We start from the raw sequence: 26,790 nt of genomic DNA, 5'->3' as shown, positions 1-26,790 counted from the left end.
CTGGATGGTTCCTTCATTTATGGTTCTGTTTATAAGGATGGATACAGGATAAGCAACTACTTTAGCTGCTTTTTGCAGGTATTCAGATGGTATTTGGTCAGCAGAGGGGGTATACGGCTTAAGTTTTTGGATGTACGAGGTAGCGATGGGTTGTATTTGGAATGTTGGGAGAGTATCAGGTAAAGAGATTGGGAGATTAGAGTTGTTTGTGGAAAGTTGACAGGCTAGACATTTTATCGTGTCTGTGAAGAAGGTATTGAAGGCATTGGCAGTTTGAAGGGAGGTGTTGTTGTCAGCCCCTAGAGGGCGTGGTGTGCTAGAGTGCCCTGGGTGTAGGAGTCAAAGCTAGACCAGAACTTTTGTGGATTGCTATGGTGAGAGTGCTGTAGTATACAATAGTAGTTTTTTTTGTCAGTGAGTATTGCCTTTTTTGTAATATTCCTCAGCTGTCTAAATGTTTGTTGCTCAGAGATATTTTTGGATGCTGTCCACTTGACCCAAGATTTATTCCTAAGCAATATCAGTTGTCTAGTTTGTTTTGAAAGCCAGGGGGCTGGTTTGGACTTCATTCTGATGGACCGTTTAGGAGCATGCTTATCAAGGATAGTTAAGAATTTAGAGTTGAAATATTTAACTGCCTGCTCAAGTGGGAGAGTTTTAGTGGGTTCCAGTTACTGGCATTAAGTTCATTTTGGAATAATACAGGGTTAAAGTGTTTGTTGGTTCGAGATCTTGTAAGTGGGGGTGTTAGGGATGTCATTCTTTTGTCTTATAATGTAAGTTAACATATGATCACTTAAGTCATCTGGTAGAGTTCCTACCTTGTAAATTTGTTGTTGTTTATTAATCAGTATCCAATCTAAGATACTCTCTTTGTTGTTAAGTTTGTTAAGTCTAGTGGTGGTGGTAATTGTTTGAATAAAGCCATGAAGGTTAATATGTAATGAAGGATTATCTGTGTTTACACATTTCCAGTCAGTATTAAAGTCTCCTAGTATAATAGTTTCTTGTGGGTAAGTAGTTGATACCCAGCTTAGAATGTCTTCTGTCATAGTACTATTATTACCAGGAGGTAAGTAAATGCAGGTAATGTATAGGGCTTTGCATGGGTTAAGTTGAAGTTGGGAGATAAGAACTTCAGCCTTACTATCTTGAGGTGGATTATAAGATATAGAGGAGATCTGTAGCGTGGATTTAAACAGTAGTGCTACTCCCCCACCCCTATGTTTTATGAGGTCGAGTCTCAATATGTTGTAACCTGGGGGGATTATTTCGTTGTCTTTAGTTCCAGGTTTTAACCAGGTTTCTGTGAGACAGAGGATATCAAAGGAATGTATATCAAGGAGGGCGTGGAGATGGGCAATTTTATTATTTATGCAGATATTGAGATGACCTACAAGTAAGGAATTGAGAGACAGGTTTGGGTAGTTAGGGTGGAGGGAGTGGTACAAGGAGTTGTGAAAGTGGGGATGCTTGTTGGCCCTGGGTTAGGGTGGATGTCACCGTCTTTTAAGGTGGGAGTTTTTAGGCCAGAAATTGGGTAGTTGATTAAGCTGGTTAGATATTTCAGCTTCTTTACAGTTGTGTTATTGAATTTGATATGAGTAAGTCGATGGTACTTGGGTAGCAGGGTGTGGATGTGGTATTTATTTGAAAATGGGTAAGGGTATAATTGTGACTAGCTGTTTGTTTAAGAGAGTAGTTGAAGTAATAATTCAGTTTATCAATGGAGGTGAGGACAGGTATGAGAGTAGCTAGGAGTATTAATTTGGTTAGGATAGGTTTTGTTGTTGAGGACATATTATAAGGGGTATCTTATATTGCTACAGCAGGACCTAGGTAGGATAAGACAAAAGAATGTATGGGTTTTGTAAAGTTCTTTGAGTGGAAGCAGAGATAAGGTAATGAAATAATATTAAGTGGTGTAGGAAGAGGTACTGGATGTTACAGGTAAGGGGAAAGGTAGATAGGTGGGGTGTGGTTAAATTATATAGATTGGTTGAAGCATAGGATTGGAATATGCTAATGTGCTAATATGCTGATAATATGCATGCATCAATTTTTGAACCACAGTGCAGAAGTTTCATCACTTACAGTATACATTAGCACTGCACTTAACCGTGTTGCATACCTTACAGTACCTTGCTGTGTAGACCCTGTTGAATCACCAATATCCTCTGCAATTCTAAGAACCACACAGAAGTACCATGCGTACTGTACTGTTTGTTTGTGAATCCTGTCCACGTTCATTAGATAGCACTATAGGTAGCTGATATGCAATCTTTCTTCTGTAAGCAAACAGAACACACAGGCATGAAGACAGAAGTTAGTGCTTGGTGCTGGAAACCAGCATTGGCAGAAGATCCACGATGACTGGGAGGGATACATGCACATTTGATGCTCAGTATAGTGAAATATTAAGAATAAAATAGAAAATAAATGTTTACTGTAAAGTTTCTGATCTGAAGTAGTTTACTTCATTTGATTTTCAAACTGTGGGTACCGGATCCATATCGGATCTGAGCCGGCAAGTTCACCAACATCTGCTCCAAGCTCCTTCCCTTACCCATAATACACCTCCACTGCCTTCCAACCCCCAGATCTCATTGGCAACGGCTTGCCAGAAGCATCATGATCCTGAGCTTCGAGTCTGTGAGTTGGGTAGTTTGATAAGTTAGCAGTTTTTTGAAAGTTTGTTGAGTGATAGTTGTTAGTGTAGGCTCCCTCTCTTCCTCCCCTCACTTGTGTGTCATGTTTTAGGGTTTTTGTATACTTTAGTTAGTGTGTTGTTGCTTCCCCTCCCCCCTCAGCATTCTGTGTGCCTTTTGAGAGTGTGGTGAGTGGTTCTGAGTAGGAAATAGCTTTTTTTTTTTTTTCCTTCTCTTTTTTGTGTGAGACTTACAGTTTTCTGTGAGAGACATGGCTGATCCTAAGCTGATATTTAAGAGGTGTACTGAGTGTGGCCACACTCTTTGCATTATGTGCTTGGGTGTAACCCATTTACGTACTGATTGTACCATTTGCGCAGGTTTTAATCCTCTCGCTATCAAGGATAAGTGGGCTAAGTTGGTCTTGAAAGGCCTTCTACCTACTACACAGGCGGCTGCCTCTTCTACTGCTTCGGTCACAGCGCCTGCTGTGGCCGCCTCTCCTTCCTTCTCCTCCCTTCCAGACTGGGACTCACTCTCCCATTTCTAAGCCTGTGGAAGCAGTGGGCAGAAAAGGCAGAGAGAAGGAGAGAGAGCACAGGTCCAAAAAATGCAAGAGGTCCCCAGACCTTTCTACTTCAACTCCCACCAAGAGTCAGTCTAGGATCCGTGACTCCCCTTAGCTCCAATCTCCCAGATTTTCCCTGGAGCCAGAGGAGCCACGACCACCATCTAGGCCCTTGGTTCCTTAACCCACTAGGTCGGAGTCTGTGGCCACGTCTCAGTCCACCTGTACACAAATCCAAATGGGAGTCTTGCCAGCCCCCTTTCCCTCTGGAGGGGGGAGCTCACTTCCTTTCTTCATGCCAGTTTCTCCCTCTCCAATCTGACCACTGGGTTAAGAGTACTTGGATCCAAGGATGGCCTTAGTCAGGAGGTCGGCGTCAACGGTACCCGTCTCCTCTATGCCGGCAGCTGCCTGGCGCATGTCGGATCTGACCAGTTCTGATACAAGTCGCTCTTGGAGCCTGAGCCTGGGTGTCGGATCCGAGGGAGTGGAACTTTTTCCATCAGCTCTGGCGTTGTCGGGCCAAGTTCCCCCCCTTGGAGCTTAGTCCACTTCGGGCCCAGCTCCGATTCTTGCAGTTTCCTTATTGGTGGCCCAGGAGGCACATTCTCCCTCGGCGTTCGACATGGTAGAAAGGGTTCTCTCCACTGGATCGAGACCCTTGACTATTTCGTCAGACTCCACCCCGACTCACTCTGCTTTGTCTGCAAATCCCATCATTTTACCAGGGGGACAGCCTGTGCTCAAGGAGCCCCATGCGGTTCCCCCTGAGGAACAAGTGGCTTGCGTGTTACCCCCAGAGAGTCCCTTCGAAGACCTGCCTCGCAAGCATATGTGTAAGAGGAGGCACTTGGACTCCACCCCCCCCCCCCCGAGTCCCTCACTGAGGACATGGATTTGGATGATGGGAAGGTTCCCCCAGATCACCTCCCGAGGATGTCTCCTTTGGAGGCATCATGGAAATCCTACCCCAGCGGGGAGATTTGTCCACCCCCAAACATTCCTCTGATGAATCCGTGTTCCTAGAGGCTTTTGGCATGGGCCCATCTACTTCCTGGTTGTCGCCTCCTGCAGATCCCCTAATGGACCTGGTCACCTCTTGGGCCTGGAAGGAGCCAGACACTGTGAAACCAATCCCAAAATGTCCAAACAAAATTCTGAACCCCTCCCTCTGATAGACCAATCTCAAAACGTCCAGGCAAAATTTTGAGCCCTCCCTCTGATAGACCAGGGTCCCGTGTAGATGCTATGGTGGTAGCAGCAGCCACTAAAAAGGAACTAGCCCTGGAGAGTTCCTCTGTTCATCCCCCTGACCGAGAGTCTAGGATTATGGACCACTTATGGAAGCAGGTTTATGTGTCAATGACCTTTTCCATCAGGGCACTGAACTACCTGGCCCACGGTACTAGACCACAGCGTGACCTGGTAAAGGAACTGGCTGAGTCTCCCTCTAAGTCCTTGTCGCAGGAGGACAGAGACACGTTCTCCGTGAGGATGGCCACTTTATAAGCAGTTTCCAACACATCCATGCGACTTCTTTCACATGGTACTGAAGGAGCGGCTAGGGCAGCTGGGTCCGGCGTGTCCATGAGGCACAACACCTGGCTCAGATTGTTAGTTCTTGGAACCTTTCAAGGCGTCTTTTGCCAATGCCCCTTATGACGGCTCTACCCTTTTTGGTAAGACCGTCAAAGAGACCTTGGTCCAGAGGAAGAAAGATGGGAAGACACTCTCTGCCATTGGGATCCGCTTCTCGAACCCTCAAAAATACTTTTCCCGGAATCAGCAAGGGCAAAAGAAGTCTTAGTATTCCTGGGACAGTCAGAGCTCTTCTTCCCCTAGAGGCAGAGGGGGACAGGATAGATGCCGGCCCAGAGGCAGAGGGGGTCTGAGGAATTTTGGGTCTCGAGAACCATTCTCGGACAGGCCCGGGCAGCAACCCTGAGGTGTTGCCCGACTGCTCTACTCTGGAGGCATTCGGGGGTTGATTGTTGTTGCACCTGGCTGCATGGGAGTCCGTAACATCAGACCGCTGAGTGCTTCAGATTATATCTAGATGATACTCAATCCCATTTGTGGTTCCTCCCAAGCCTCTCAAACACCTCCCGGATATACCACCCACGCAAAGGGAGGCAGCAGCACTGGAAATTTCCAAGCTGCTAGAGAAACAAGCCATCAAACCTGTCCCCCCAAATCAGTCCAGATCGGGCATCTACTTCAGGTTCTTTTTGGTGCCAAAGAAAATGGGGGACTTAAGGCCAATTCTGGACCTATCTACCCTGAACCTGTCAGTTGCCAAAGAAAAGTTCCGGATGGTCACCTTACAGTTCATCATGCCATACCTACAAGAGAGTGACTGGATGTGCTCGTTAGACCTCCAGTATGCCTACTATCACATAAAGATGCACAGATGCTCCGGGAGGTTCCTCTGCTTCCGGCTAGGAGTCAGTCATTACCAATTTTGAGTCTACACTTTGGTCTCACCACAGCCCCCAGGGTGTTCACCAAAGTGATGGCACTAGTAGCGGCTCACCTGAGGCTTCAGAGGATTCAGGTCTACCTGAACCTGGACGATTGGCTCCTCACTGCTCCCACCAGGTGTCTACTTTGTCAAACCAGGGATTATTTCCTAAAGCTTGCACTTCACTTGGGAATTACAGTCAATGCATCCAAATCTCTTCTGAATCCTGTCCAGGTGATAGACTAGATTGGGGCATGGATAGACATACTACAGTCCAAAATCTTCCTGACCACGGAGAGAGTTCAAAACCTAAGGATGCATGCTTCCCTGATCTACCGTTCTCATCTTCCCTCAGCAGAATCAATTTTGAGGGCCCTAGGTTCTATGGCAGCGACCATAACACTTCTTCTGTGTGCCCGGTTACACATGCAAGTAATATAGTGGACTCTAGCGGTGCAATGGTCCCTGTTGGATCTTCCATTATCGTATCCAATACACCTCAGTTGAGACTGCTGGTCGTCCCTTCTTTGGTGGATGTACTCTCCGGAAATCCTAGAGGGATGACCTTTTTTTCCAGCCCCTGTCCAAGCCACAGTGACCACGGATGCCTCCCAACTTGGGTGGGGAAGGCATTGTTTGGGCAGGACAGTCCAAGGCCTGTAGTTCCCTATCAAGACCAGTTTGCATGTAAACGTTCTGGAGATGAGGGCGGTCCTTCTGGTGTTGCAGGCCCTTCATGCCTTCTTTCCTCTGGGAACCATTGCATTTCAATCAGACAACATGTTGGTGGTCTGGTATGTCAACAAACAGAGAGGGACCAGGTCTTACCCCCTTTGTCACGAGGTCATGAGAGTTTGGGAATGGGCGATCTCCACCGGTCACTTTCTGATAGCAACGCACATTCTGAGATGGTCCAACATCCTAGCGGACAGGTTAAGTCAAACTATACTGATGCCTTACGAGTGGTCTCTGAATCTTTCAGATCTTTCTGGAGTGGGGTCAGACCTGCTGCATTCTCTTCACATCTCCATCCCACGTGAAGTGCAGCAAGTTCTTTGCTCTGAACCCCCAGCCAGTGGAGTCCCTCAGAGATGCTCTAGTCCATGCTTGGCCTCCCGATCTTCTGTATGCTTACCCTCCAGTACCTCTTATTCTGAGGTTTCTACAGAAAGCGTATCGACTCGGAAGCAAAGTGATCCTCATTGCCCCATTCTGGCCTTGCCAGGTATGGTTTCCTTTCCTTTGGTCTCATCTTCTGGCTCCACCATGGATCTTGGATCCCATTCAGGATCTTATTTCACACTCCTCGGGGGTTCCTCATCTGAGCCAGGACATTTTGAAGCTCACAGCTTGGCTGCTCCAGTTCCCCTAATTGCTAGGACTCCTGGATTATCCTCTTCAGTCAGTTCTATTCTGGTGGTAGCTCACAAGTCTTCCACCAGGAAGGTTTACCATAGCAAATGGAAACTTTTTTCCTTTTGGGCTTCCCAAAGGAGTTTAGACCATTTCATGGCTCCTTTTCCTGCTATTCTTGATTTTTTAGCAAATATTTTTCAGAAAGGAGCAAGCTCTTCTACTATCAAAGTTCAACTAGCTGCCATCTCTCATTTTCACGTAGGTGACAATTCTGCTTCTCTAACCTCTTCCAGACTGTGTAAAGCCTTTATTAAAGGTACTTTCCTTTTACGCCCCCCAGTCAAGGATCCTGTTCCCCATGGGACCTTACTATGGTTCTTCAAGCTTTGGTTGCTCCGCTGTTTGAAACTGCAGCAACCATGAATCTTAAGTTTTTGTCTTGGGAAAACAGCATTTCTAGTGGCTATCATCTCTGCTAAAAGGGTTTCAGAACTGCAGTCATTGTCTGTTAAAGTTCCATACATGATTTTCCATAAGGACAGGATTTCCCTTCGTACCAATCCATCTTTTCTTCCCAAGGTAGCATCACAAGTTAACATCAATCAGACCATTAACTTACCTGTTTTATTTCCAAATTTTGCTAACAAAACGGAATACAGACTCCACTTGTTGGATGTTCATAGACGGTTATGATTTTATTTACACAGGACTAGAACCTTTCTTAAATCTGATCACTTGTTTGTGTCCTTCTCTAAACCCTTTTTGGGTAAACTTATCTCTAAGGTCACTATCACTAGGTCGATTTCCTTGTGCCTCCTTCAGGTCTATAAGGATAAAGGTTTGTCTCCTCTGGGTCAGACGAAAGCTCATTTGACTAAGGCATTGGCTACTTCTGTAGCTTTTTGGTCTAGAATCTCATTGGATGATATTTGTTTTGCAGCTACTGGGTCCTCATCTCATACCTTTTTCTCACTACAAATTGGATTTGACTTCTAGAAGGAGAGCATCCTTTGGTTCCGCAGTGCTCCAGAATATCCTTCCATGAGGGCCACCCAGGAGTTTAGTAGCTGGGGACTCTGTCCCACAGGTTGACGACCAAGTGAAGTAAACTACTTCAGATAAAGAAGTTATGTACTCACCATAACGTTCCACCTGAGTAGTACTACATTTGTCTTCAACTGTCCCTCCCTCCTTCCCCCTGGCCTTACCATATGGACAGCCTGTTTGGCTGAAGTTTTAGGTGTGTAAGGTGTTTTGCAGGTCAGGTTCTCAGTATAAGTGGTAGCAAACTCGATCTGGGGTTTGGAAGGTAGTGGAGGTGTATTATAGGTAAGGGGAGGAGCTTGGAGCAGATGCTAGTGAACTTGCCGGCTCTGATTCGATAAGGTTGAAGACAAATGAAGTCGAATTACTAAGATGGAACGTTATGGTGAGTACATAACTTCTTTTTAAATATTAATGTGATGTCTTTCTCTTTTTTTTTTTTTTTCTTTCAGATAATTGCCCTGCTGATAAAGTCATTGCTTCCAGCTTGGCCATACACCATACTACTGCTAAAACCTGTAATGGTTATGTTACATTGCCTGTTCAGCATAAAGACTATGGAATTAATGAGGAATACATTTTCAGATACGCAGTACATGTTCTTATGTGTGCGTCTTACAGGAATCACCTACTGAACTTATTTGTGAGGCCCGCTTTGGTGCTGTTTGCAATGGAAAGCACAAAGAGTCACAAAAAAGGTAAAACACCATGCATAGTCAGCTTTGAATATAAGACTAGTTAATGATATAATTTTCCTTCTTTAATACCTAGATTTTATGAAGGTTGATGTATTCTACTTTTCAGACAATAGCAACCTACATGTTCTTTGTTAATGGTGTTTTACTGCTTAAAGAGCTGCTAACACAATTTTGTTATCTTGTACTCTGGCAGTACTGTAACCACTTTGGTTTTAACTTTGTAACACACTTTCATTGTTGGCATAATTTTGACTTTAATCATCTCTATCAAAAACAGAAGACATGCACATTCATATTCTGCTTTGCAGTGATGCATGTGTAGTAGGGATGTTGGTGACATCAGGATTATATCTAGTTGTACAGATCCAGTGTTCTTAGAAACATCTCAGTCTGTGGGCTGTCATGTCTGGTTGGATCTGATCGGATCCAAGGCCAGCAGATCAGACTATTTAGCACAGAAGCTCACCTCCTCTGCCATAATACACTGCCCTCCCTTAAGCTCAGAGTTTGTCTGCCTCTTCCAGCATCAGACACATTCTTCGGTGTTGCAGTAGCTAAGTATTTTTGGGTTACTATTCTTGCTCTATTTCATCCTTTCTGTGTAGTTTTAGGATTTTTAACTTATTTTCGGTATCATTGGTGATAGGACTGTGGTTTTATTTTCTGGTTTAGTCAGTGTGCTGCTTTTTGGTGTGTGTGTGTGTGTGTGTGTGTGTGTGTGTGTGTGTGTGTGTGTGTGTGTGTGTGTGTGTGTGTGTGTCTGAGTGAATGAATATGTATTTGTTGCTGAGCTCTTCTTCCCTCCATTTCCTGAATAAGCTTCTTGCCTTCAATCCTGCTTAAAAAAAGGTTTAAAAGTTTTCATGTTTTTTTTCCAGATAGTTTCTAGGATTTTAGAGCTGGTATTTAGTGTCTGTAGACATGTTTAGTCAGTTAACAGTGTTCTTCATGTTTCACTTTTGCAGTCCTGACTAATGGGATTTCCTAACCTGAAAGCCCTCGGTCGGCCTGACTACCAGAGATAAATCTTTCCGGCTCCCAGACTGGCGGATGCTCAGCTCGACATCAGTATGCTCAGGTATTAAGGTAGCCAGCCTGAGTCAGAACACCAGTCTTTTCTTGGTGAAGAAGACCTGAAGCATCAAAGCAGCATTAAAGTGCATTGGTCGGTCCATGCCAGAAAGAAGCGTCATCGGACAGATGAGTACCCCATTAGGGAACTTTTCCTTTCCTTGCTCATGTCAGATAAAGTCAATAATTGTCTCTGTTGTGGTAAGCAGATTCCACACAGAGACTTTCACTCCTTTTGTGTTACTTGCCTAGGTCCTGATCACAACATTGCTAACCGTTGCTTTTGTGCACGTTTTAATACTAGAATTATCACGTGTAGGGCTGGTTTTCTTGCAATTAAAATCTTCAGGTTTTCCAGATGTCCTATTAAGTCAAATGACAGAGACCCTGGTTCAAATTCAAAATCTTTGTGTGCAAGGAGATCCAGTCCCTCTTCCCCAGCAGGGAATACAATTCTGTTCTAGACTGTTCTTGGCCCCAATTTAAGAAGGCTGTTGGTGCCCTGTCCTGAACCTGTCAAAACTCGACCAGTTTTTCCTAGGTTCCCAAATTCAAAATGTTAACTCTTTAAAGCTCTTTCCCATGCTGTCCCTCATGGTCTCCCTAGACTTAAAGGATGTCTACCTTCACATTCCTGTACAGGAATCACATAGAAAAGTTCCTTCGCTTCAGGGCAGGACCCAGTCATTATCAGTTTTCTGCTCTGTCCTTTTGCTTATCTACTGCACCAAGAGTGTTCACAAAGTGCCTGGCTCCAGTAGAAACTTTCTGCAGGACCAGGGGAATACAAATCTACCCCTACCTGGACGACTGCCTTATACAGACAACAGCTCCTTCCAGAGTCTCAGATTCACCCAAAACCTTCTATCATCACTGGGGTTCACATTGAACCCCCAGAGGTCCATCACTTTTCCGACCCAAAGGATTGTTTTCCTAGGGGGCCTCCTGTACACCACTCTCCAGAGGGCTTTTCTCCCCACAGAAAAAGTGTGTTTCCTAACAGATTACTTCCAGAGGATCTAAATGAAAGATCAGATTTCAGCAAGGGAATTTTTAACAGCCTTTGGGGTACATGGCTTCATGCATCCTCTTGGTCCCTCTTGCCAAACTGCACATGAGGAAGCTGCAGTGGTATTTCAGGAACATATGGTGCCAGAATTCCCAAGCACTAGAGACAGAGATACCCCTCATTCCTTGCCTAAACTGGAATTTGCATGGTGGGCACAGACTTGCGCCCGCAACCCAGGCCTCTCCTTCATATTCAGTCCTCAAGGGCAGACCCTTACAACAGATTCCTCAGAGACAGCCTGGAGAGTTCACTTCCACAACCTACAAACCCAGAGGAAGTAGGAAATCAGCATCAGAAACCAGCACATTAATTGGAAAGAACTCATGGCTGTACAGTAAGGCCTAATAGCCTTCAAAGAAAAATGGACACCAGGTGTCCTGCTAGTAAAGACAGACAACACCACAGTACTGTGGCACTTCAGCAGACAGGGAGGAACACATTCCTACCTCCTGTGCCATCAAGCAATGCATATCTGGGAAACAGCACACATTTTGGAACTGCATCTCATGGCATAGTACCTGCCAGGAATTCAGAATGATTTAGCAGACCACCTCAGCAGGAATCTTATGGGCCCACACGAGTGGCACCTGGAGATTTTGCAGACCATAACCCAGTCCTGGGGGGTCCCTCAAGTGGATCTCTCTTCATCCAAACAGAACACGCAATTGCAAAAATTCTGCACCAAGGTCAAACAGGAGACTGCCTGCAAAACAGATGCCTTCTCCTTCGCATGGAACCAACTATTCATTTATGCATTTTACCCCATACCCTTAATTCCTTGGGTCCTGCTCAAGGTAAGGGAGGATGGCCCAAGTGCAATACTGATAGCTCCAGACTAACCAAGACAACATCGGTACCCTCTTCTCCTCCTCCAGCTCTCTAACAAGGCACAATGAATTCTGCCTCAGAGGATGGACCTTCATTCAAAACGAGGGAAAGGTTGTTCATTCCAACCTGCTGACCATCAGCTTGGCAGCATGGATGATCCCACAATGGCCTACACAGACTCCACCATAAGTAAACAGGTGCTAGACATCCTCAGGGAGCCCAGAAGACCTATCACTAGGAAATCTTACAAAGCTAGATGGAAAAGGTTTTGTATTTGGTGCAAAGACCACCACCTAAAACCACAGTACATTCACATTACAAGCATCCTGGAATTGCCTGACTTCACTGCTAAATCAGGGACTTTCCTACTCTTCAGTTAAAATCCATGCTTCTCCCATTTCTGCTTGTGTGTCTTCACACACACCTTTCTTTTCCCACCCAATCTTACGACAATTTCTCGGGGGGGGGGTCATACACATTAGGCCTCCCAGAAGGAAGCCTTTGCCTCCATGTGACCTGAACTTTATTTTAGAAAAACTAGCTTTACCTCCCTTTAAACCTGCAGCATTTGCTCACCTGAAGTTTCTGACTTGGAAAACATGTATACTACTAGCTGTCACCTCAGCTAGGAGAGTTTCTGAACCCTTTCTTATTTTACACAAGGATAGGGTTTCTCTTAGAACCATCCCATCCTTCATGCCCAAGGTGATCTCTGACACCGCCCTGAATCGGCCCATCCATCTACCAACTTTCTCCCCCAGCCCTCAAAATAAAGATGGGAGAGAATTCTGCATTCCTTGGATGTTCACAGGCAGCTACGTTTTTACCTGGATAGGACAAAATTGAGAGAAACTAAGCTTTTCATTACCTTTTCCCCTAGTGCATAAGGCAAACCAGCTTCCAAGCTAACCATTTCCAAATGGATCCCCCATTGTATCTCCTTTTGCTGTAGATTTCATGGCAAGGCACCACCAGTTGGGATTAGACTTCACTCCAAAAGAACTACTGTTACTTCCAACCAAGGACATTTTAGTGGCAGCCACCTGGTCTTCTGTGCATACCTTCACCAGACACTACAATTTAGCTTCCTTCTCCAAGTCTAGAGCAGGGTTTGCTACTGCTGTACTGCAGGGCATCCTCTCTTCGCCATAGCTTCCTTCCAGCCTCTTTTCTGCTTTGGGAAACTTTCAGTAGTCAGGACTGCAACAGTGAAACACAAAGAACATAGTACAGTTGTGTACACTCACCATAAATGTAGATGTTTGAGTGTATTCACTGTTGCAGTGTTCTTTCCCGCCCTCCTACCCCCTTAGCCTAAAAATAGGTGTCTTCTGACTTTGCAGCTCAGCCAAGGGACTCTTTATTGGCCTCTCCTCCTCTACCAGGCTATCCTTTGGGATAGCTTCAGTCTTCTCAGGGCACCTCTTATTTGGGGGGGGAGGTCAATAAAAGCCTGGTGTTCTGACACAGGCTGGCTACCTGTATACATGAGTGTACTGTGTACTAACATTAGTCTGAGAATCCACCAGCCTGGGAGCCAGAAAGAGTTTTCTCTGGTAGTTTTGCTGACCAAGGTCTTTCAGGGCAGGAAATCCCAGTACTCAGGACTGCAACAGTGAATACACTCGAACATCTACATTTATGGTAAGTGTACACAACTGTACTTTTTCATGTGCATCTTGCATTTTTGTGGTAATTGTTTGTTGCTTTGTAGCTTGTCTAGCATTGATAAGTCTTTAGGCTTCCCCACCAGATTCCCAAGACAGGTGTATATACTGTCTTTGGATGTTTCCCACATGGACATGGATGGTCACACATGTGCACTTTCAGAACCAGAGTCCTAGCTCATGATAGGGCTGAAGTGGTCTTCCAAGGGATGCTTTTCCCCTCTTCAGCTTCTGGTGAGATAGCTATGTTTCCTTCACCCTCCAAGAAGACTAGTAACAGGAAAAGAAAGGGACAAGGAGAGAGAAAGAGCACAAAAAGAATGAGAAAGAAAAACTTGAAGAAAAGGCTAAACTAAAAGTGAGATATCAGGAAACATTACTCATCTCTTGGGAGTCAGTTGCATCTGAAGGTCCCAAGGCCATCATCTCCCCAGCTCCCAACTGGGATACTGCATTGATAGCCCTTTGGCACTGATCTCTACATTTCTTGGCTCTGGTTTTGGAGTCATCAGATTTGCCAGCTCTGGATATCCCAAGCCTTTTCTTGGCTCCACCTACTGGTAGGCTCTGATGTTCATCGTGCATACAGCTGCAGTCATTACAGATGGGTTATCCTGCCGTCAGGCGGGTCCTCGGTCGGCCGAATTCCAAAGTCTAGGTCCGGCGTCGGTTGTCATCGCTTCTTCCCTGACGTCAGTGTGGCAGGGGTATAAAAGAGGCAGCCAACGCCATTTTCTTCAGTCTTTCTTGCTGCGTGGTGCCCGAAGCAGAAGCAGTTCGCAAGTGCCGGTCAGCCAGCTCCTGAGATTTATGAAAGTATTTCAGCCGAAGTCTTCTTTAAAGCTAAGTACCCGTTAGAAACTTTTCTTGCCTCAGACCGATGTCAGACAAAGTTAATAATTGCATTTCATGTGGGAAGCAAATACCGCATAAGGATTTCCACTCTTTCTGTATACCTTGCTTAAACCCAGACCACGACGTCTCGGCCTGCCGTTTTTGTGCTAGATTCAACAAGCGCACTGTTAAATGCCGGACGGAGTTCGCCCTTCATTATTTTGGCAAAAAATTTAATTATATCATGTCGTCGGATACTCCGACTCCAGTTTTGAGCAAAAGACGCAAAGATAAGGACTGACATCCGATGTCCGCACCGACTACTGAGACCATGCTTAGGCTGACTACCGGTTCTCCGGTTCTCAGCGAGGCGCCTACGCAGCCCCTGAGTACCGATGAAACTACATTACCGGTGACTTCAGTACCCGAGGTCGCAGGCTCCTTGGTCCCCATTCCTACTGCAAATACTGACGCCACTCTTGGCGGAAACTCAGAATTTAGACAGGCCTGCCATTTCTGAAGGCGTCTTCAGGCCTTCCTCCTTCTCTATTAAATCTTTCACTAAATCTAAAGCAGCCATGAAAACCAAAAAACAGGGTCCTCAGACCTCCTCTCAAGGCCCCATGCCTAAAAAGCAGATGCTTAAAATGGCTGAGGATTTGATTACTCTTATCAGGGTTCTCAACCCCTCTGACAAAAGACCCAGATTAGAGGAAGACTACCCTTCCTCAGATCAAGCTTCTATTACCTCAGAACACTCTGAGGACCAGGATTACGCCTATTCCCCTTTCGAAGACTCTGATGCTGAGGAGTCTATTCCCTCGGTCTCCCCCCCTGAGGACTACTCTTTTGGGGAAACTCTGCATACATTGAGGGAACACTTTCACTGGGAAGGCCAAGATTACTCAGATTCCAAGAAAAGGCTCAGGGAATTTCTACTGCTCCCCCTGCATAGGCCCCTGGCTATCCCTCCTGTTTTAGATATTTTGGATGATGTGTACACAGAAGCCAGCCTTAATCCAGATTCTTTACCTCCATCTCCTGTTAAACCAGACGGGTACTACCGGGTTCCTGATTCTCACCAGTTCCTATATAAAAGCCATACTGCTGACCCAGAAACTATTTCACAGGGTCCCAAGGGGATTAAGACCTCTACTGCTAAAAACCCATTACCTTCTGAGAGAGATTCCAGAGCATTAGAAAGGTGGGGGGAAAAAGGTGTATACCTCGGCCACAGAGGGCATTAAACTGTCAATTCCATATGTTAAAGTATCAACAGTTTTTGTTAGCTCAGTTGAAAAGCAAAATGACACAACCAGAACAACCAGATTTGAAAGAGTTGCATGGTGCAGAGCAAGTGGGTAAACGTACCTTGCAGTGTGGTTTTGATGCTTTAGAGGCCTCATGTAGAGCTGCTGTTATGGGGTCTGTTATACGTAGACATGCTTGGCTCAAAGAGCAAACCTTACCAGATCATGTCAAAGCAAAATTATTAGATGCACCACTTCAAAAAGATGTATTGTTTGGTGTTAAGGCTGAGGAGGTACTAAAGAAAATGGAGGAAAAAGCGAAATCAATGCAAACAGTGAAAGATTTCCTGCAGGTACAACCTCCACGTTTCAGCAGAAACTGGCCTTCAAAAAATTGGTCCTTTCCAGCCACGGACAGACTTCAAAGGGGCAGATACAGACGCCCAAGGGGTAGAGGGCAACCTCAAGGATCTTACAGAGCAAGACAGTGGCAAGCACCAACCCCAAGAGGTGGAGAAGATAGATCATAGTCATTTAGAAAACAGACACAATGACTTCCCCCTATACCTACCAAGCAAAGCTTTAATGGCAGCACCTTTGGGCAGAAAACTGGCATTATTCTTAAAATATTGGCATATTGTTACAAAAGACAAATGGATTCTGGACATTATAGACAGAGGCTACAGGTTCCACTTTCACACCCTTCCAAAAATGAGAGGCATGCCAAACCTGCCACAAAATCAAAGGGCAGAGGCAGAAAGACAAATTTCCGCTCTCATGGACATGAAAGCGATTCAAGAGGTACCTGCAAAAGAACAAGGTCAAGGTTTTTATTCCAGACTATTCCTGGTACCAAGGAAAGACAAAGATTGGAGACCTATCTTAGACCTATCCATCCTAAACACATATCTACAGGTGCCAAAATTCAAGATGCTCACATTACAGCAGCTTCTTCCTATGCTGGGCAAGGAATCTTGGCTGGTAACATTGGACCTCAAGGAGGCATACCTGCATGTCCCTATCAGACAAGATTGCAGAAGATACCTCAGATTTCTTGCAGGTTCAACCCATTACCAATTCTCTGCATTGCCCTTTGGCTTATCTACTGCACCCAGAGTGTTTATGAAATGCCTGGCATCAGTAATCACCTTCTGCAGACTACAAGGAATACAAATCTACCCATATCTGGACGACTGCCTGATCCAAGCGGACAGCAAGGACATACTATTGCAGCATCTGGCGTTTGTAATAAAACTGTTAAACTTCCTGGGATACACAGTCAACAAAAAGAAATCAAAACTAATACCCTCTCAACAAATAATTTTCCTGGGTGCCAGCTTGAATACAACCACCCAGATGGCCTACCTCACGCCAGACAAACAAGGGCAACTGTCTCAATACTTCAGCAAAATGGCAACTTTCACCAGGCTAACTGCAAGGAAAGTCCTGCAGGCTCTGGGATTCATGGCATCTTGCATCCTACTAATCCCATGTGCAAAGCTGCATATGAGGAAACTTCAGTGGTACCTAAAAAACTTATGGTCTCAACACAGCCACAGCTTGGAAACAATTATACCACTCATTCCATGCCTTCAAAAGGAATTTTTGTGGTGGGCTCAAGCATGCCAAAGAAACACAGGTCTCCCTTTCTGTGTACCTCAAGCAACTCAAATCATCACAACAGACGCCTCAGGCTATGCCTGGGGAGCACACATGGCAGATCAGTGCATTCAGGGAAAATGGTCCCAAAAAGAGAAGCACCTACACATCAACCAAAAGGAGATGCTAGCCGTGCAAAATGCTCTTATGACATTCAAAGACCTACTGCATCCAGGCCAGCTATTGATAAGGACAGACAACACCACAGTAATGTGGTACATAAACAAACAGAGGAGAACTCATTCATACTCCCTGTGCAGGCAAGCCATGACCTTGTGGAACACAGCACTGGAATTGCAAATCCAACTACAGGCACAATTCCTGCCAGGGAAGGAAAACACACTGGCAGACAACCTAAGCAGAAATATGACAGATCCACACGAATGGAAGTTGCATCCTCAAGTTTTCACAAAGATAACTCAGGCATGGGGACAGCCAGACATAGATCTATTTGCTACCCACAGAAATTACCAGTTGAAAAAATTTTGCTCAAGGACCTTTCATCCACAGGCCTGGAAAGTGGACGCACTCTCTTTCAGTTGGACAACATTGACAGTTTATGCCTTCCCGCCTCTTCCTCTACTGACCAAAGTTCTATTAAAAGCCAGAGCAGAGAGGTAGCAAATGATTGTCATTGCTCCAGACTGGCCAAGACAACACTGATATCCTCTCCTGAAGAGCCTGACGCATTCCCCACCATGGATCCTACCTCTAGTCCCTCTTCTGTTGTCCCAGCATAACTACAAAACCCTTCACAGCCAGCTCAAAACCCTAAATCTAGCTGCATGGAGAATTCCTTAATTTCCCAACAGACTCTCCTCTCCAAGGAGGTGCAGGATGTCATCTTAGAGGCCAGAAGACCTTCTACTAGAAAAGCCTACTCCGCCAAATGGAAATGATTTTGTGCCTGGAATCAAGAAAAGGGCCAGAACCCTTGGGTAATAAATATACCTCAAATTTTACAGTACCTAGCTGAGATGTTAAATAGTGGACTTTCCTTCTCCTCCATCAAGATCCACGCTTCAGCCATTTCTGCACAATACAACACAGATCCTCCTTTATTCTCACATCCTCTCTTAAGGCAGTTCCTCAGAGGGGCAAAAAATATAAAACCCCCAAGGAAACCACCAGTCCCTGCTTGGGACCTCAACTATGTATTGGAAAAGCTGACCCTTCCCCCCTTTGAGCCAGCTTCTTCAACAGAACTACAATACTTGTCATGGAAAACAGCCTTTCTTCTGGCTATCACATCAGCACGCAGGGTTTCGGAGCTAGAGGCCCTCATGGCTGTGCAACCATTCATCATTTTCCATCAGGACAGAGTTTCCTTACGAACCAACCCTACCTTTATGCCAAAGGTAGTATCCAGTGTAGCTTTGAATCAGACTATCCACTTACCTACCTTTTATCCAAATCCACAAAACAAAGGGGAAAGACTACTACATTCCTTGGACATTCACAGACAACTTCGTTATTATTTGGGCAGGACAAAGCCATTCAGGAAATCTGAGCAACTCTTTGTGTCCTATGCTACAGGTGCTCAAGGAAAGGCTATTTCCAAACAGACAATTTCAAAATGGATAGCCCACTGCATACGCTTTTGTTACTCATTTCATGGAAAAACTGTGCCTGCATGCATCAGATCCCACTCCACCAGGGCCACAGCTACCTCTGCAGCTTTCCTCAGGGGAGTCCCTACCAAGGACATTTTGGAAGCAGCCACTTGGAGTTCAGTGCACACTTTCTCCAAGCACTATCACCTTCCACTATACTCAAAATCTAGAGCGGGTTTTGCCACAGCAGTCTTGCAGGGCATCCTCGCTCCTCCTAGTTCCACTTAGTGCCTACAACCCTTACTTAGCTTTGGGATTCTTCCCATCTGTAATGACTGCAGCTGTATGCACGATGAACATAGTACAGTTGTGTACCTACCATAAATGTAGATGTTCGAGTGCTCATACAGCTGCAGTCCAGGTTACCCTCCTGTCCCTCTTAGGACAGGCCTTATGACAAACACCTTATCATACAACCTATTTGGGGTATTCTTTTATGGTGTATTTGCTTGCAACTACTGTTTTTTGATGTTTCTATATTGCATGTTTGTATAACATTATATTTTGCCTTCCTTCTGGGGGCACCTGTCATCTGGGGCAAGAAAAACTGAAGAAAATGGCGTCGGCTGCCTCTTTTATACCCCTGCCGCACTGACATCAGGGAAGAAGCGACGACAACCGACGCCGGACCTAGACTTTGGAATTCGGCCGACCGAGGACCCGCCTGACGGCAGGATAACCCATCTGTAATGACTGCAGCTGTATGAGCACTCGAACATCTACATTTATGGTAGGTACAAAACTGTACTTTTCTCATTCATTCCTATTATACTGGGATCATACTTTCCCCTGGGTTCTCTGGAGCCGTCACCTTTTTGGTCCAAGCATTTCCTTTTCTGATCAAAGAGGCTTTGCTGCCATTACCTTGACTCGCTAATCATTCATGTATAACTTCATCTAAGTCTGCTAAGTCCTCCAGGAGCATTAAAAAGTTGGACTTTGAGCAGCTGTTGTGTACCTTTCTGAAAGCCCAGATGGACCTGCGGATCTTTCCCTCTGCAAAGAAGATAGCGGGTCCCCTCCCTTCAGTTCCCATGCTAGTTACTCATCCTCTGACCCATTTTTTGGTGCCAGTGTCTACTGTTCTGACACAAACCTGCCATACATTTTCATCAGCACCAGCAACTTGGTTGTCCATGACGACAGCCTTTTCATTGATGTTCTTGACGCCAGCCCTCTTAGAGCCAAGTGCCCAGGGCCTTGTTCTACTATTAGAATTTTTGAGCCATCAACATTCCTGGATGCTGTTGCTCAGGGCAGCTTAGTTTTGGTCTAGATGTAGGACCTGGCCTGGGTTGGTGACTGGAACAGAGATCTGTGTATTGCAGAGGATCCTTTCCTTGTAATCTGGCCTCTGTTTCTGCATTCGATATTATGAAAAGGATCTTCTTTCACTCACAGACTGGGGTTTCTGTTTCAGTGTCAGATCTGTCCAGATCCTCCAGTTCATCTAGGGACCTTGGTTCACATGTGCTGTCTCTGGGACAGCCTGCACCTCTAGGATTTGAGCAGCCCTTGGCCTCAGCCTCTCACCATGGTTTTTGTGTCTCCTCTGGCACCCCCTCCCCAGGAGGAGCACATGAAGAATAAATGTAAGAGGAAGCACTTAGATTCTGACCTTTAACCCCCTCCCCTGTGAAGGCTCCTCCTTTGGAAAATTGTTGGAGTTAATTAGAATACAAGGGGTATGGACCACAGAAGCACCTTCCACACAGGAGTCTGTTTTTCCTTGAAGCATTTAGTGCAGACGCATCCACATCCTGGGATGGTACCTTTTGTCTTCCTGCTGTCCTGGAGAGAACCCAATGTGGTGGACCCTATCTCTCGTACCTCATACAAGTTGTTTTCACCCAAGCAGAGCTCCTTTTGAAGCAAAGGTCCAATGGTGGATGCTATTGTTTTCGCTGCAGCCACAAAAAAGTCGTCTCTTAGGAGAATGCATCAGTCCTGCCCCAAAATAGGGAGTCATGGGCCGTGGACCTGTTTGGGAAGTGCACATATGTTTCAGTCATGTTTGCCTCTCATACTCTGAACTACATGGCTGGCTTGACTAGACTTCAGAGAGACGCAGTTAGCAAAATGTCTAAGTTAGTGGCATCACAACCATCTCTCAAGGCTGATAAGAACTTAGAGACTCAGTTGTCTACTGTGTTATTAATATCTACGATATCCATGAGGCTGTTATCAAATGCAGCAGATAAAAAAGCACTTGCACTAGGCACTGGCATCACTGTGCTCCACCATGACTGGATGTGCCTTTGCAACTTTGCAGACTGTTTTAAGGTGTCTTTTCTTAATGCCTCCTTCAACACATCATTTCTTGGGCAAAATATTAATGATATGCTGACTAGGAGTGAACAAGATGGGAAGACGCTGTCTGCTACAGGAGTCTGATTTTCTGTCCCACAAAGGACCTTCTCTAGAAACCAGAGGGGAGAAAAATGACTCTTATTTCTTAAATCCCAACAGCTTCCACAGGATGCTCCAAGTGAAGGTGCTTCCCGAGGTCTGAGGGGGAAACTTCTAATGGTTGCTACCCCAGGGGCAGTCCACATATCCAAAGTTTACAAGGTCCCTGCCTCACTGCTGCAGTCTGGAGACATTCAGGGGCACTTGGCTGTCTACTTAGAAGCTTGGGAAGCCATCACTTTGGACACTTGGTTGTTGAGAGTAATTTCCAAAGGCTATACCATTCCCTTCCAATTTTTCTGAAGTGTGAAACAAAGATCCCTTCCTGACATTCTACCCTATCAGCATAGGTAAGCAGCAGCAGAAATCCACAAAGCTGTTCTCAGAGCGAGTCTTCCAAGAAGTCCCTCCAGACCAAAGAGAAAAACAAGGACCTCAAGCCCACTCTGGACATCAGCAAATTGAACCTTTACATAAAACATACTAAATTCCAGTTGGTGATGGTGCAGATGTTTTTCGTGTTTCACTGTTGCAGTCATTACATTTGGGGTTATCTGCTTGCAGTAGCCCTCAGTCGGCCTGATTAACAACATTTTGGATCCTACGTCGGTTGCTGTCAGGTCGTCAGGGGTATAAAACATGCAGCCGACGTCATTACATCAGTCTTTCTTGCCGTGCAGTGCCTGAAGCAGAAGCAGTTCATAAGTGCCGGTTGGCTGACTCCTGAAATTTTCTTTTTCGAGTTTCAGAACCGAAGTCTTCAACTAATGCGAAGTACCCCATTGGGGAAACTTTTTCTTGCTCCTTTCCGATGTCAGTAAAAGATAATAATTGCATTACTTGTGGAAAGCAAATACTTCACAAAGATTTTCATTTGTACTGTATTCCTTGCCTAGGCCCTGACCACAATGTACCTTGCAGTCGGTTTTATGCTTTATTTAATCAGTGCACTATCTGTCATCTGTATATTTTCGCCTCTAAATATTTTGGTTCTCGGTTTAATTATCCAGAAATGTCGTCGGTTAGCCATCCGACTACCAGGATTCCGAAAAAATGCAAAGATAAAGACAGAGACAGGCCACCATGGTCCAAAGTTGACGACGATGCTTCTCCTAAGCCAGTCGCCAGTTCGCTGGTACTCAGTGAGGTGGTTTCGCAGCCCCTGATACCTGCTACTTCTGACTCGCAGGCCTCTACTGAGACCCATTCAGAGTCTGGTATGCCACGAGATGCTTCAACTGTGGAACCTGCAGATGTCTCTACCTTGGATAGGTCCAGAGCTGCTGTGCAGGCACCGGCTTCTGAGGGTGTATTCAGGCCTATGGACTTGCATATTAAACCGATGCCTCCTTCTTCTTTTAGGCCAAAATCTCGAACCATCCCTAAGAAACTGACACCCAGGCCACATGCTCAGGCCTCTATGCCTAAAAAACAAATGATAAGAATGGCAGAAGATCTTATAACTCTAATCAGGGAAACCAACCTCCCCCTTCTGAGAGACCTAGGACTGAAGTTGTTTATGAATCTTCTAACTAGGATTCTGATTTTTCTGATGATCTGGATTTGCCCTTATCTATTTAGGAGGATTCTGATGCAGAGGACTCTATTCCCTCTGCTTCCTCTCCAGAGCATTTTTCTTTTGGTGAGACCTTGCATACTCTAAGGGAGCATTTCCACTGGGAAAGCCAGGATTTTTCTGATTCAAAAAAGAGGCTTAGGGATTTCTTACTCCTACCTCAGCATAAGCCTTTAGCTATACTTCCTGTACTAGACACTGTTGATGATGCCTTTTCAGAATCTAGTTTGGCCCCTGATTCTTTGCCTCCTGCTCCCAGAAAACCTGACAGATATTACAGGCTTCCTGATTCACACAAGTTCATTTTTAAAAATCCTATTGCGGATTCAGGGACTATTTCACAGGGACCCAAGGGCATTAAGGCTTCTACTGCTAAAAATCCTACTCCCTCTGATAGAGACTCCAGGGCACTGTATAGATGGGGTAAGAAGGTTTACACTTCTGCAACCTTGGCCATTAGGGCTTTAAACTGCCAGTTTCATATGTCAAAGTATCAACAACATGTCATTAGATTGCTTAAACAGAAAATGATGTTGATTCCTGACTGTGCCGAAAATAAAGAATTACAGGATTTAATGCATTCTGCTGAACAGGTTGGAAAACATACTTTGCAATGTGGATTTGATTCATTAGAGGCCTCTTGCAGGGCTGCTGTTACTGGGTCTGTGCTCAGAAGGCATGCTTGGCTTAAGGAGCAATCTTTGCCTGATCATGTTAAAGCTAAATTGTTGGATGCTCCCTTAAATCAGGACCGCCTGTTTGGCAACAAGGCTGAGGAAGTTCTTAAACAGATGGAAGATAAAGCTAAATCTATGCAAACTGTTAAAGATTTCTTACAAGTTCAGCCTCCTAGATTTAGTAGGCACTGGCCCTCTAAAAATTGGTCCTTTCCATCCCCTTCCAGCTCTTCTCAAGTCAAACCCAGACACAGCAGAAACCCCAGGTTTCAGTCCCAGGGGACACACAAGACTAAGCAGTGGGGGGTTTCTGCACCTAAATCTGGGAGTAGTAAGACCCCCCCCCCCCATGGAAAACTGTCTCAATGACTTGCTTTTAAAACTTCCAAGCACTTCCCAACTGAATGCTCCTTTAGGCAAAAACTGTGAGCTCATTCCCCAGGACAAATGGGTTTTAAATAGTGTCCCAAGGATACAGACTTCACTTCAACACTTTACCAACACCAAGCGGGTGGCCAGATCTACCCCCATATCAGTGGCAGAGGCCCAAAATCAAGTACTCTCTCTTAAACATGGGGGCTATTCTGTTGGCATCAGAAGAGGAAAAGGGACAAGGTTTCTATTCAAGACTTTTCCTGGTACCCAGAAAAGGCAATACATGGCGTCCTATCCTGGACATTTCTACTCTAAACACCTTTCTGGTGAATCCAAAATTCAAAATGCTGACTCTTCACCAGCTGCTTCCTATGCTAGGCAAAGATGCATGGTTGGCAACACTAGACTTAAAAGAAGCATACCTGCACATCCCTGTCAGGGAGTCTTGCAGAAGATACCTACGCTTCAAAGTAGGCTACATGCATATCAGTTCTCTGCACTGCTCTTTGGCTTATCTACTTGCGCCCAGGGTATTCACAAAGTGCCTAGCTTCAGTCATTGCATTTTGCAGGCAAAGAAATATTCAAATATACCCATACCTGGACGATTGTCTAATTCAGGCAGAAAGCCGGGACATTCTCTTGAATCATCTGGGCTTTGTTCAAAGGGTACTGACTTGTCTGGAGTTCACCATAAATGAAAAGAAATGACAACTGGTACCCTGCCAACAAATTATATTCCTGGGACTAAGCTTGAATACAACTTCCCCAGATGGCTTTCCTCATGCCAGAGAAACGTATTCATTTGACAACCTACTTCAAACAAGTGGCCACAAAAACCCAGCTATCTGCAAGGTAAATACTGCAAGCCTTGGGGTTCATGGCCTCCTGCATTCTTCTAATTCCATATGCAAGGCTGCATTTGAGGAAACTACAATGGTATCTCAAAAGCGTATGGTGTCAACATTCACAGGATCTAGAAGCAAGGATTCCTATCATACCTTGCCTACGCCTAGAGTTCCTTTGGTGGGCAGAGGCCTGCCACCAAAACAGGGGACTACCATTCACATTACCCCCTGCCACCCAAATATTAACAACAGACGCATCAGATTATGCATGGGGGGGCTCACCTGGCAGGGAAGTGCATTCATGGCAAATGGAACCCAAGTCAAATACACCTGCACATAAATCAAAAGGAAATGTTAGCTGTACAGAATGCTCTGACAGCCTTCAAGGACCACATTCTTCCAGGACAACTAATGGTAAAGGCGAACAACACCACTGTCATGTGGTACATAAACAAGCAGGGGGGTACACATTCTTACCTCCTCTGCAGACTAGCTATGGCATTGTGGAACACAGCCTTGCACTACCAAGTGAATCTACAAGCTCAATTCCTGCCAGGAAAACTAAATACACTGGCAGACAGACTAAGCAGAAACCTCATGGACCTACACGAGTGGAAACTGGAACCAAGGATTTTCAACATGTCGACAAGCAAATGGGGGAGCCCAGATATAGACCTGTTTGCCTCCCCCCAGAACCATCAACTGGATAAATTTTGCACAAGGCTTCCTCACAAGCTGGCTTGGAAAGTGGATGCTCTATCCTTCAGCTGGAAAATCGTATCAGTTTATGCCTTTGCTCCTCTGCCTCTGCTCTCCAAGGTACTACTAAAGATCAAACAGGACAAGCCAAGGACGATTTTAGTTGCACCAGACTGGCCTCTCCAACACTGGTACCCACTCTTGCGCAGTGCGTCACGCTTGGCTCCATGGCACTTGCCTCAGACTCCTTCCCTGTTGTCTCAGCAGGAGAACCAGAGTCTGCACCCTCAGTTGCAAACCCTGAACCTAGCAGCCTGGCTAATTACCTAATCTCTCCTTTGCCATCCCTCAGTCAATCAGTGATGGATATCATTTTAGAGGCAAGGAGGCCTAATACTAGAAAATCTTGTGCTGCAAAATGGAAAATATTTTGTGCCTGGAACCAATCTCAAAGAATGAATGCAGCAGTGCCCAATTTACGTTAGATTCTACAATACTTGACTGAGATGCTTCATAAGGGTTTGTCCTTTTCCTCCATCAAAATTCATGCCTCAGCCATTTCAGCTCATTATAGCACAGAGCCTCCCCTCTTCTCTCATCCACTGCTCAAGCAGTTCCTCAGAGGGGCCAAAAATTTAAGACCACCCACGAGAGCTCCAACTCCAGCCTGGGACCTTAACTTTGTATTGGAGAAACTCACCCGTCCTCCTTTTAAGCCAGCTGTTACTGCAGATTTAAAATTCCTTTCTTGGAAAAGTTTCCCTTTTAGCCATCACTTCAGCAAGAAGGGTATCTGAATTACAGGCCCTTACGGCTGTGGAGCCTTTCATCATCTTTCATGCGGACAGGGTGTCCCTCAGGACCAATCCCTCTTTCATGCCAAAGATGGTATCCAGTGTGGCCTTTAATCAGTCCATTCATTTGCCAACCTTCTTTCCTAATCCACAGAACAAAGGGGAACGGATACTGCACTCCTCAGATGTGCACAGACAACTTAGATTCCACTTGGACAGGACTAAACCTCAAAAGAAATGTAAACAACGACTGGTGGCAATTGCTGCAGGGACAGAGGGGAAGGCTATTTCAAAGCAAAATATTTCCAAATGGATAGGCCATTGCATTCATTTCTGCTATAAGCACCATGGAAAACCTTTCCCACAGGGGATTAGACCCCACTCAACCAGGGCTGCATCTACCTCTACAGCCTTTCTCAGTGGCATACCTACTAGGGACATCCTAGAAGCTGCTACCTGGAGTTCTCTACATACGTTCACCAAGCATTGCCATTTGCCAATTTTCTCTAAATCCAGAGCTGGCTTTGCCAATGCAGTTTTGCAGGGCCTTATAGCTGGTCCTAATGCTATCTAAATTCCTCCTCCCATCCTTAGCTTTCTGAATCTACCCAATGTAATGACTGCAACAGTGAAACATGAAGAACATA

At 45.3% G+C, this 26,790-nt stretch overlaps 1 protein-coding gene across 1 annotated transcript in view; it reads left to right on the top strand.

The window, feature by feature from the left end:
• The window catches only part of GNPAT (glyceronephosphate O-acyltransferase), a gene marked incomplete in the record, with an annotated part of 1,227,276 nt that overhangs the window by 693,767 nt on the left and 506,719 nt on the right, over positions 1–26,790 (top strand). Inside the window, 1 exon segment of the mRNA XM_044063684.1 lies at positions 8,530–8,775. Within this exon segment, the coding sequence (XP_043919619.1) occupies positions 8,530–8,775 (246 nt within the window).

Source organism: Protopterus annectens, chromosome 1.part0 (genome assembly GCF_019279795.1).
Source record: "Protopterus annectens isolate FY-2018-M chromosome 1.part0, PAN1.0, whole genome shotgun sequence".
NCBI lineage: Eukaryota > Metazoa > Chordata > Ceratodontiformes > Protopteridae > Protopterus > Protopterus annectens.
Note: the sequence above shows the minus strand (reverse complement) of the source record. Positions and strands in the feature narration are given on the sequence as shown.